The sequence below is a fragment of the Camellia sinensis genome, chromosome 6, assembly GCF_055761805.1.
Source record: "Camellia sinensis isolate YWXY chromosome 6, ASM5576180v1, whole genome shotgun sequence".
Classification (NCBI taxonomy): Eukaryota; Viridiplantae; Streptophyta; class Magnoliopsida; order Ericales; family Theaceae; genus Camellia; species Camellia sinensis.
The window spans coordinates 157,163,748-157,176,910 of NC_138966.1; the positions used below are offsets into that span (position 1 = coordinate 157,163,748).

At 27.8% G+C, this 13,163-nt stretch overlaps 1 protein-coding gene and 1 long non-coding RNA gene across 2 annotated transcripts; both read right to left on the reverse strand.

Annotated features, from left to right (window-relative positions):
* Positions 1–319: 319 nt before the first annotated feature.
* LOC114288768 (uncharacterized) lies at positions 320–5,538 on the reverse strand. The gene is made up of 3 exons (XR_003638395.2): positions 5,326–5,538; positions 1,023–1,064; positions 320–553 (listed from the first exon to the last, which is right to left on the reverse strand). It is a non-coding gene; the product is annotated as an uncharacterized LOC114288768 (long non-coding RNA).
* A 1,195-nt stretch (positions 5,539–6,733) lies between these two features.
* LOC114268255 (UPF0481 protein At3g47200) lies at positions 6,734–11,107 on the reverse strand. Its single transcript, XM_082872822.1, has 2 exons — positions 10,831–11,107; positions 6,734–8,210 (listed from the first exon to the last, which is right to left on the reverse strand). Exon 2 carries the CDS (start codon positions 8,181–8,183, stop codon positions 6,894–6,896), a length of 1,290 nt encoding a protein of 429 aa, XP_082728948.1. The 5' UTR covers positions 8,184–8,210; positions 10,831–11,107; the 3' UTR covers positions 6,734–6,893.
* Positions 11,108–13,163: the final 2,056 nt, after the last annotated feature.

Here is a 13,163-nt window from a genome sequence, read left to right on the forward strand (position 1 = left end):
TCAAATATTCTCTTTTCTCTCTACTTTTTGCACATCTTTTCGTAATTAGCCAAAAAGTCATCCCAAACATATAAGTTTTTTTACCTACTTTTTTAACCAAATAGCCAAAAAGTTACTAAATTAACCTGTTCCCAAACGAGGCTATCTAAAAATTAATTATCATGTTTGTCACGACTCAAACCCGCCTCTATAGATTTAATATCATGACCGACCAGTAATCATGAGATTACCGAAAGTCTCTTAAACAGATGCATAATATTAGGGGCTAGCGGAAGCAAAATACAAACATGTATCGTCCATTGAGCTGTGCAGACTTATATGAGACAGAAAAAATTTAAACCTTTTATATACATATATTATCACATCATTCCTGCGTCATCATATATACAGATGAGACAAAAGGGATTTAGCCCAGAATAAACAAAAATTTAAACTTTAATCACTTAGCCTTGACCACTTGACATATTTGGAACCTCCATAAGAGGCGCATAGGTTGGTTGACAAAAACATATTCCAGGCAAACACCTCTAACCTTGATCACGCACTTGATCACCTACATAAATATACATATACAGTGAGCTAGAGCCCAGTGAATAACAACAGTGTAAAGGGGTGATAAATGATGTCCTTTCAGTAATTTAAAACAATCAATTTCATCAGTGAATCAATTTCTCAAATCAATATCTCATAACATGTCAAATCATATTGAAATCGTAACAGTCATATGTGATACATCCATCAGCAGAACAGTTCAGTAGGTCTTAGAAAACCGGAACAGTCATATATGATGGCCATCAATACAGTAAACAAAAGTTTCACAAAGTGGAACTAACAGAAATCTCTGTAACAGTAACAGTAACAGTAAACAGTAGCAGCAACAGATGCTATAGATACCACGAATATATTTCACAAATAGGACAATCATTCATTTAATTACAAAATAGCATTTTAAAAAACAGATCATATCATATCGTTCAAAAAATACTTAAAGTTAAACATAACTTTACAGAGTTGTTACTCACAGTTGGCTCTCTGAATCCCTTGGCTAGGGTGAGACATCTGACCTACAAAAACACATTCAAGCACATTCTCTTATTACACATGCAATTCAATCAGTTAGTCTTTAACCCTATTCGGTTCATTCACTACTTGTTCATTTGGTTAGTTCGATTCGTTCTCTAATGCCCTTTGTATTCATGAAATGCATACGCATGTGAAATACATGTGAAAATCATGCAAACGGAGGTCCGGAAGGTAGATAAACAAAAAGAAAACAAAATCGAAAACTGCTCTAAACACCGCATGTGCAGTGCGGAACCTCCACCGCACGTGCAATTAAAGTAGAAGCAAACTGAAACAGGGAAGGGTTTGGTCGCACATGCGGGACCTCCCACCGCACATGCGGTTTGGGTTGAGTTTCAATCCGAAAATCTGCTCTACATTTGGAACTCAAGTTTTCCAAAATTTAAGTTCAATTGCCTGTATTCCAAGGCCCAAAACCCTTTATAACACCTTGTTCTCCATATTCCCAACCCCAATCAAAGATTATAGTTTCATGTCAAACCCAATTCAAACTCATAAATTCTTTAACATGAATTAAACTTTCAAAATATGATTCCAAAACTTGGGTTCATACGTGGCTTATCTAAAAATATGCAAACTCTTAAATAATTAAGAAAACATGATCAATTTTAACTATTTATATCAAAACTCCTTTAATTGAAAAATTAAGCTCATTGCTCATAAACTAAAAATTAGTGGTAACCCATACTATGCACGGCATGTAAAAAAATTAATAATATATTTTTATACCAAATAATATAAATTATTAATTTTTATATGCAAGTTATGAAAACAAAGAAGATTGAAATTTACAATTTAAGTCCCATAATTTTTACAATAATTTTTATCACAATTCATTTATTGTTTTTTAATTTGTCACAAAATTTAATCATATAACTTTCAAAATTGTAAACTTAGGTGAACTCAATCCAAGCAACTTGAGTCAAGTTTAAATTTTTTTAAAGATTGAACAACATGATTTTTAATTAAGTCATGATCTATGTAGAAATTTAAAATTTCTAATTAAATTTGAGTGAACTTGGGCAGAAGCAACAAATAACATGAGCAACCAAAACAAAATTATATATATATATATATATATAAATATATAAATTATTTTCTAATTTATTTTTTAAAATAATAAATAAAATTAATTAAAAATATAATATTGATGAAAAAAAGAAAAAGTAATATACTTAAGATTTCTAATAGAATTTTTCTTGAAAATATTTTTAAAATACACCTTTTAGAAAGGGATCATCGAATAAAGGGTTGTTTGGAAAGTGCGATATTAGCTCCTTTTTTTTTAATATTTTTAATCTTTTTTAGGTCACATCATATGTCTACTTTTCCACACATCTTTTCGTAAAAAGTAAAAAAATATACTATTATCTTTTTTGAGACACATCACATCTCTATTTTTCTATACATATTTTCATAAAAAGTAAAAAAGTATGCTTATTTAGCACTTCCCAAATTACCACTAAGTTGATATTAAAAAAATTTACTTTTTATAATGGCATAAACAATTTAAATATAATTTTTTAGAAATTCTTTTTACTTTAAAAATTACAATAAAATATTACAAAAGAAAATATAAAATAAAATTTCTTACAAAATAAAAGTATTTGAATAAAAAAAGATAAGAAGAAAATTTAATATGGTATTTTCATTTAATATGAAAATAATTCTAGATTAACAATAAATTATCACCTATAACCCTATCTTTTTTTAAATAATTTTTTTTAACGAACTATCACTTTTAATAAAAAATAATTAACGTTTTTTTCTAATTTATTTTAACAAAAATAACTTTTTAACAATTTGAGCCAAAGATATCTTTATTCTTTATTTTAATTTCCTTAATTGACAATTGAGATAATAAAAAAATAAAAAAATAAAAAATTATTAAAAAAAAATCTAACAAAATCCACCATGTCTGATGAGTACTAAAAAAAAGTTATATTTTGTTCTTTTGTCAAGAAAAAAAATTATATTAAAAAATATTATTGTTCAAGTCCTTATAGTTTAGAAAGATATAATTATTTTTATAAAATTTAAAACAAAAAAAAAGAAAAAAAATTAATACCGATTAATAATTTGAACACATGCATTTAAAATAAATTATATTTAGACCAATAATATAATGGTACATTATTATGACACATGTGAATGTTGATCTCATTCTAATTATAATAATATAATTTAAGAAGAATTTAAATTTGAAATTTGAAATTTTATTTTATGATTTAATAAAGGATGCAAAATTTAAGGAATGCATATTGATCTCATTCCAATTATAGTAACATAATTTAAGTAAGAATCCAAATTTGAAATTTTATTTTAAGAATATAAAATTAATTTATAAACCAATTATATTATAACACGTATTAACAAAAAATTAAACAAAATTTAAAAAAAAAATGAGAAAAAAGAATTATAGCTTTCAACCTTACTGAAATGACAATATTTTACAATTATAATAGTATATAGATATATAGATAAATCATGAAATAGATCATTATTTAAAACTTATATATTACGGGATAAATCATTATAATTGTAAATTTAAATTAATGGAATGTTTTTCATATTTAGTGCCCCTCAAATTTGAATTTTGAAATAAATTAGTATACTTTATATTTTCTATTTTATATATTTGATATACTTTTTCATTTGAAAGTCATAAATCCAGAGATATTGATTATTTATTTATTTATTTTGCTTGAATGAGAGCTATAAAGGATTTTTTTAATTATTTAAAATCAAAAAATTAGAAATTTTAGTTTGAGATATTGAAACTCCCACAAAATTTGTAGTTAGAAATCCTTTATTACTTATATAATATATAGATATATAGATTTAATATGAATTTATATTTATTTTAAATATTTTTTTAATATACAAATTATTTTTTTAGGTTTTTTATAAAAATAATTTAACAATCACATTACTAACCATATTATTATATGAAAGAAGTTGAAAATGGTGTAGTAGTAGATATGGGGAAGTCAAAAATGCTTGTGGGTTAAGATAAGTCAATAAATGCTGAGGGTTTTTTTTTTTTTTTTAAATCAAAAAATTAAAAAATTAAGATTGAGATATTAAGGTAGCGTTTGGTAGAGTTTTGTAAATGTGATTTGAGAGTATGAGTTATATTTTGAGTTTGTGTGTTGTGGAATTATGATTTGAGTGTAGAAAATTTATTTGGTAAAGAGTTTTGAAAATAGTTTTGGAAAAGAGGTTTGATTTGAGTGGGGAATTATTGATGTGACATTTGATATGTGATACAAAAATTTACAACTCATAACTAAATATACAATTCAAAATTATTTTAAAGCACATAAAAAATTTAAAAATTTTCAGAAAATATTTGTCCCGATTATGTAAATCAATTGCAAAAAAAAAAAAAAAAAAAAAAAAAAAATCTGGAAATCAGCCGGACATCCGGGTGGACATCCGGGTGGTCTACCGGGTGGTCATCCGGTGGACAGAAAACACGCCTGTGTGCGCAGAGTTCTCTGCAGAGAGTGTAGAAAATTGATTTGAAAACGTAACCAAACATGATGCTCCAAAACACACGTAGAAAATTGATTTGGGAATACAAACAAACAGAGCCTAAAACTCCCACAAGACTTGTGGGTTAAAAATCCCCTTTTCCTTATATAATATATAGATAGATATAAATATAGATAGATTTCCCAAAATATGAAATTAAAGTTGTAAACTCCTTAAAAAGTTATTTGCATGTATCAAAGTCCAACCAATTCTTCATTATCAAGCTAAAATCATAATTTGACTTCTTGATTTATATCAAAACTTAATCCCAAACTCATAAACTTTAAAATATGAATTAAAATTCTTAAATTACATTACAGGCATGGTTTAAGGATTAACATCCAACCATTTCTTAGTTTTCAAAACAAATCAAAAACCCTATTTAACTTCAAAATTAATTCTAGATCCCCATGAACTTTAATGTTTATAAAATTTTTCATTTTTATCTTCAAAATATGAAATTGATTAACTCAAATTTTTCAAAATTCATTATGTATGTAAATATTAAAACCCAATTACATCAAGGTTTTCAAAATCAAACTCAATTTAATGAAATCTTAAAATTATTTTTCATGTTTATTAATCTAGTTCATACCCTTCAATTTAGTCTTAATTTCTTCCAATTACATGATGTTGATTTCAAATCCATCTTTAATTTCAAGTATAATGTGAAGATTCTACACAAATTAAACAAAAATTCCATACCTTAAGTTTTAATTGGTTGAAATTCTTAAGTTTCCTTTCCTTCCTTTGCTATTCTATCTTGAGTTCTTCAATTTTTTCTTCCCGTTTTTTCGTTGTCCAGCAGCCAGCTCTCTCTCTCTCTCTCGGTCCTCTCTTTCCTTCAGATTCCTTTTCTTCTTTTAATTCTTCTCCAGCACACATAAATACACATATGTACTTGTTGCCTCCAAGGTTCTAGAGGATTCCAACACTCCACTTGTATTATAATTTGATTAGGAATAACTTATATTAATTACATTTTAATTTAATCAAATATCATTTAATCTTACTTAATCTCTTGATTAGCACATAATTAAATTAATTATAACCAATCACAGATCGTACATAATTTGATTAGTCTAATTTGAATTTCATTAGAACCCAATCAATTCTATTTAAATTTATTAATCTGAATCAAATTTTTAATCCCACTTTCAAGAGGCTCCAAATATGAAATTAAACTTATTACCATTATTAATTTTAGTTTCCCAAATCTTGAAGGCCTTCAATTTCAAATCAAACTCAAAATCTTTATCAATAATTTACATATTTAAATTGAACAACTCATAGGTAAATTTAATTCATAATAGTTACAATTCATAACCTTCATAATCACATCAGCTTAATTAATTCCAATTTGGACCCAATTAAACTGAATTGAAACCGAATTGAATATTTAATTAAACTCTCATGTGGTCCAATTCTTGAAATTAAATTGATTCAACTCATCAATTTCGCATCCTTAAGCTATTTGAACGTTCAATTTCTAATTCCAAAATAAATCTTTAATAACATTTACGAATCAGACTCAATAATTTTCATAAATCTCAAATTAAATTAGAACAATAAACAATTCAAATTCAAACTTCCTTAATTAATCAAATATTAATTATTATATGTAGTTGCATCGTCACAATGTTATATTGAAAATGAGTGAACACTATTAAATTTGCACCCAGACATGAGTACATCAGAATCTAAAAATCATGTAGTGTCATTTTGCTTTTAAAAAAGGGGTGTCAGCCATAAAGTGTCTATGCCTCTCTATTTATTTAATTTAATTTGGACATTCAAAAATGCTTATCGTGCCTTTTCCTTTTCATTTATTTATCAAAATAAGCTCCCCCTTTTTTTAGATGGGTAAAATAGTATTATAAAAGCAAATTGGCATCAGCCATACAACCAAAGAAACCAAGGAGGGTGGAACATCCTCCATCAAAATAAGCCTTTAAAACAGACAAAAGTTGAACCTAATAATGATATACTGTTACAAAAATATGGAGGTGTTTTCAAAGCATTAACTTTGTTTCTTCTTCTTGCAATCCACATTCCATAAGCCATGTCATTTTCTTACCTATAACAAGTAAAACATGCAATGCAAATGCATAAATGAATTTGTAACCATCTCCATCTTCACCTCACCCTTCATAATTTTTATTTTTTTCCTTTTACATGTTTTTACAGAGAAAAGTAATACAAGAGGGAAAAAAATAAAGACAGAAGACAGCAAAAAAGCTAAAGCAGATTTGAGAAAGAAAGATACACAATAATTATTTGCGAGGAAAAACAGTAAACACAGTTTGTGTAAAAGTGAGTAGTAGTAGTACCAAAGCAGCCAGAATCGAAATAAATGCCCATGGGCTATTTAAATAGTTCCGGTTCAACATCGCCATCCACCGATTCCTACGTTTGCCGCAATGTATGTTCACCCGGTTGACAATATCAGCATACTGGAAATGGCTGGTAGGCCCTGTTACTGCGTCACTGAACTTGTTAAATATCGTGGAAACCACTTCATCGTCGCCTAACCAATTATCAATGATTCCACGGCGAGATAGTATTTCAACATCTTTTGGAGAGTCGATGAGGCAATCCATGAATCCCACATAATCGGTAATATAAGTGAGTTGATTATCTGGACAATATTGCTCGTACGCAGTGAGGTTTCTGAAGAATGACTCAGTCCTGTCTTCAATGGTTAAAGGTGGAATCTTCATTACCCCATATTCGAATTTGATATCAAATAAGCTAGCTCCTTCAATCTTCACTAGTTTGACTCCAGCTTCTTGAAGCTCTACGGTATTAGGAATGAAACGCCAATTTCCTTTTTTATTTGAGCCATCTCCGTTGGGAACAATCCCTGCAAATGAAGGAAGCCAATTATTGTGAATCAACCCAAGTAAATGCCTGATATTGAAGTGTGAGTTTCCATCAATACGTTCTCTATAACCGGGGCCAGGTAAAAGATCACGAAAAAAACACAAGGCAAGATAAATGAGCCTGTTATGTTGGTTTGGAACCTCGATCATGTCAAATAACTTGCGGAGTATAAAAAATGGTAACTGGTTTTCAAATAGCATTAAATCGCGCTGCAAGCTACTAACAATCCAATCCATTTGAAAAATAGAATCATTCTTGTCTCTCAAGTATGCCATCTCAAACTTCCGCATCAATTCAATGATAAAGCAACCGTCCAATAGCATCATTTCAATCATGTCATTTGCACTGAGGCTTATCGGTTCAGCATAACATCTACGTGCTTCTTGTTCTAGCGATGTAATAGCAGTGACGTATTTTTCTGCACTACTCTCATTTTTTCTTTTAAGAAGTAATTTCAAATAGCGCAACTTATGCTCCTCCATCATCTGTAGGCTATGTTTACCACGGTGGTAAGGACCTATTGCAACAGTCTCTGGATCATAGGCCTTCTCATTTACCCCACGTAGTTGTTTATGTACTCTAAATATACAACACTCCGATGGTGAAGGTGAGATTTGAGTGAGCTTTTCATCAATACCAATTGTAATAGAAACAGAATTTGCTTCAACACCAGGTTGCATGTTTACTTAAAAAGCAATAGCAATACCCTGTTCCAAACAAATCACAAAGAACTCGTTCAAATTGAATTCCAATGCCCAAAAATAAAATACAATTATATGATGCCTGCTTAAGGTGGTCAATGTCCCCACCAACTCTTAGATTCCTATGAATCAAGAATTAGATATTTGATGCATAACTGAACTTTAGCTCATCTAAAATTGAAATGGGCAAACACCTAAAGGACCATTTCATCAGCAACATTACTTTCATTAATGCTAAATGAGGCCTTAGGAAAATAGAAAAACTGAGAGAGAGAGAGAGAAGAAAAGAGACTTCTTTCTTATAAATGTCATACTTTTTAGGTAATAGTATTATGAATGTAAAACAAAACAAAAGAAACTTTTAGTCATTTGGTTCCATGATCTATCATGATTTCCATTAGTTGTGGAGAACTCTTTCAACTTTGGATAATAACATTTGGGAATGAAGATAATTGTCAATGAAGCTATTAATGTGATTATTCCAACTATATTGAGTATCAAACATGTAATGATCAATCAAATTCGCGGATGTTCCTATGAAGAAACATTTGAACTCATGCCTTATCAAGCATGTTATCCCATATTTAAACAATGCTAGTTACAATATGGGTTCCAATGAAACAAAAACTTTTCGATGGAATGTTCATATTATATATAATATCTTCACTCTCAATAGTTACATACAAAACATAGAAAAGCAAGAATGTTTCTTTTCATCATTCTTCTTAAAATGTAATGACTTTGGTAGAATAATCAAAGTTTGAGACTTTTTTACGTTCAACAATTTAAACTTTCCATTTAAAAAACCATGCTAATTTAATTACTCACCATTTCAGTATAGAACAATTAAAGTCCATATTCAAGTTACTTGTCGTACATTGTTCGTGAAATCTCACAATATTCTACAACATCTTCTTTCTATTAGAACAAGAGATATCTGAGTGAGTAAAATTATTGCCATTCTCAAGAATGTTTATGAGACAACCCATCATTCAATTCTCGATCCGTTAGCATTGAAGTGGGAAAGGTTGTTAAAATCGAGATCTTACGTTAGATCGTTGGAAGTGTTTATAGGATCGGATCGTAGAATCGGATCGAGGATCGTATGATTCTACTGAAGAAGGCAAATTATGTAATAATTTAATTTAAATAAACATTTCTTAAAAAGTATATACAAAACAAGAGTATATTCTACTAAAAAGAAGTGAAGATATTGTGAAAAATATAATTCTCCATGTAAAATGTAAATATAATATTATATAATAGAAAACTTGAAAGTAAAAGTTTTGCATTTGATTAAAAAAGAAGGTGAAGAAGAAGAATTATAAAACATAATACTTTGTAATCTACAATATTGCATAAAAAGTGAAAAAACAATATTTAACATAGTTGGATATGAAAATAGATTGAGAAGTCAAATCAGTGGCTTAACCGAATGATAAGGTTTGTCATTAACATTCCTAGTGGAGCGGGTTCAAGTCACGAAAATTGTCTCTCCAAAAATTGGGATAAAATTGCAATCATGTTATCCTTCTTATAGACCCCACTAAAGCTAAGTTTGCTTTTCTGACTACTTAGTTTTCTTAAATTGGTATTATATTAAATGTTTGTTTCCTAGTTTGTTTATTTGATTCAATACTATTTTTTTTATATGTTCATTTGGACCACAAAAATTGATATTTAGACAACAAACATAAAATTTACAATAAAATATATTATACAACACAAAACAAGGCTTACAAATTGGATCGGATTCAGATTGGGATTCCACGATCTTATAAGATCCCATTACCAAGATTGAATGGTCCTACCTATAGGGGATTTTTTACACGATTTGGATTGGGATTCTGATAAACATACTTAGAATCATAGGGTTATCCTTTTTTAGACTCTTCAAAATTGTTCAATGAAAACAATACTAGCTGAACCAAGTAATGGCTGCTCAAGCTTGATTAGAAAAATTGGTGAGATATAAAATGAAGATTGAGGTTTACTAGTTTATTGCATGAATGATCTCAAGCAAGATTCTACTCGAGCCCATAAAAAAACAAGCTCTAATAGCTTGATTTCTTGGTTAGTCTGATGCAATTATCGACCTCTCAAATCAAGTTTAAGCTGAGTTAAATAAAACAAGCATCAAAATGAAGATTGAGGTTTACAATTTCTCTCACACAATCAGATTTAAAGGACAATCTACCGTGGTTCACAAATTCAAGAATTGAAGTCAAGTTACTCCTCCATATATTTATTTCCCATCAAAGTTGAGAGACAGACTAGATAACACTTTCAGATACAAGACATGTGTAAATTCAGGAATTTTTCCAAAAGTTATCTACTACTTTCACCCTGAGTTGTTGCATTCACAAGAGAAAAAATTGATGAGAAAGACTCCTAGAATAAAAGGGATAACTAGAATTTTGAATATAAATCTTATGATAATTCCACATCTTCATAACTTTTTTTATACATACAGACATTTGATTCAAAACCAACCACTACTAATAATTTCCTCTCTTGCAGTTTATTACAATAGAATTCAACACTGTTAATTTATTACTTTAAAAAAGAAAAAGAAAAAAAGAGTGAGTTTACAAGTCAGCTTGAGTGAGAGAGGATGATAACTTACTAGATAGAATAGAAGGTCCTTAATTGCGTATCAGTAGGATCGCTCCAGGAAAAATTAAAAATAAAAAATCCAAACCCTGTCTTTGATCGGAGAAATGAGAAGTCATTGCAGGTCAAGAATAATGAATAGAAACATTCCTTGGATATGATATGAATGAGGAAAGAGCTGGGAAGTACATAGTCAAGTCAGGGAAAGCAGATGAAGAAAACGCTGTGAAATTGCGACCCATTTTCTAGGAACCCCCCTTTCTTTTCTTTTCTTTTCTTTTTTTTTTTTTTTCAATTGTCCCAATTAAGAAATATACTTATATATATATACATATATTTTAAGAGAACTTTTTTTAACAGCACTTATAAAATAAAGAATATATAATATTTTTAAAATAATTAAGATTACTTAACATTTTTATAGAGAAAATTCGACTTAGAAAAATTTTATCCGATTGAAAGAAATTTTGTCCCCAACACTTTCGAAATTTCTTTGGTACGATAACAGAGAAATTTTATCAAAGGACCTTACCTAATAAAAAAAATACGTCCAATCTCTCTTACTATTCAAAATTAGAGAGATATTTTACTATTTTTTTCTATATTTTAACTAGCAGAAAAATAAAGACTATGTTCAACTTGTTTTGTGCCAATTTTCTCAATTGAATTTTTTAAAAATTAGGTTTTTTTATTTTTTGTATTTTTTTCACTTTATTTTTTTAATATATATATATATATATATTTAGTTTTTAGATACACTTGCTATAAATACAATTAAGAAGTATAATATTTGTGAAAAAAATATTTTAAAAATTCACTAAATATAAAAAATATAAGTACATTTTTATATTCTTGTGTATTTATTAATTTTTTAAAATATTTTTTTATAAATATTTTACTTTTTAGGTACATCTAGATTAGATGCATCTAAAAAGTTAAAAATAAATAAATTAAAATATTAAATAAATTCACTAAAAAAAATACAAAAAATAAAAACTTAATTTTCAGAAGCATGGAAACTTTCATAAAGTATAATTTCATACTTTCTGAATTACAATTAAAAAAAAAAATTCATAACCAATACCACATGAGACATAACTCAAGACATCATGAGTCATAACTAAAAGAGAAAATGACATAACTAGCGAGGACGAATTTAGGATTATCACTTTAGAGGTGCAAAAATATGTTTGGAGTACAAATTCTTACAATTTTAAATTGTTTTAAATTTTTTAATATAATATTTGATATTTTTCAAATTTTTTGAAAGTGCGGTCGCCCCACCGACACCCCCATAGATCCATCATTGATAAATGGCGCATCCCTTGAATGGGGTGTGTATAATAGCATTTTCCTACATATTAGATATTTTTTGAAAAATATTATATAATTTTTTAATAAAGTTACATTAATTTGTAATTCAGAATAAAATTAATGTTAGATATTTTGTGATTCAAAAATATTTTAATAAAAAAATATGTAATATCATCACAAAAAAATAAAAAAAAAACATTTTCATATAATTTTATTTTTGAATCACAAATTATAGTTACTCTACTTCAAGATTAAAGTTTATTTTGAGAAATAGGTTAAAAGTTGATTTTTTCTAATTTTTTTTTTTAAATATGTAAAAAAAGATGGAGAAGTGATGTGACAAAAAAAATCAAAAAACCAAAAATTAGCTTTTAGCCGAATTTCCACAATGGACCTAAGTAACATTCTTGTAAACGTACTTATCGTTTTGAGTGTCTTGTTATAAATTGAGCAAGATCATTTTATATGAAAATTTTATATAAATTTGTTGTATATATATAATTTTCGGATTATTTTTTGTCATTTTCTTGTCATATGTGCGCAAATTCTACAATGTAAGAGAGTGGACTACCATGGTATTACTCCTTTTGTCTCAATAGTTCGCCTTTTTTTCAATATTCGTGTTCTTTAACTATATTAATAACTACTACATTTTTTATTAAAAGAATTCTTTTTTTTTTCTATAAATTAAAAAATCTGAACTAGTTTTTGTAGATAAAATTTCAAAATCGTTAAAAAATTAATTAAAGATATAGATAATTTTTTAGAATATCTGTAATAATGAAAATGCATAAACAATTTGGGACCAATTACAGTTTTTTTTTTTTTTTTTTTTATAAATAAAAAGGGTTTTAAATAATAATTAGGGTTTGAGATAGGAAAGGGGGTCACTGCTATGCTAAAAACATAGCAGTGACTATGGTGCCTCTATTTGAGATGTATTATGACCTTATTTTTATAATTCAAACCGTCATTTTGTAATGTTTGTTGAGTATTTCATGCCTACCAAAAATCATATTAATCAGATATTAA

What these genes read in the sequence shown, in the direction of transcription:
- LOC114268255 (XM_082872822.1), bottom strand. Translation starts at nt 8,183, where the DNA reads ATGCAACCTGGTGTTGAAGCAAATTCTGTTTCTATTACAATTGGTATT.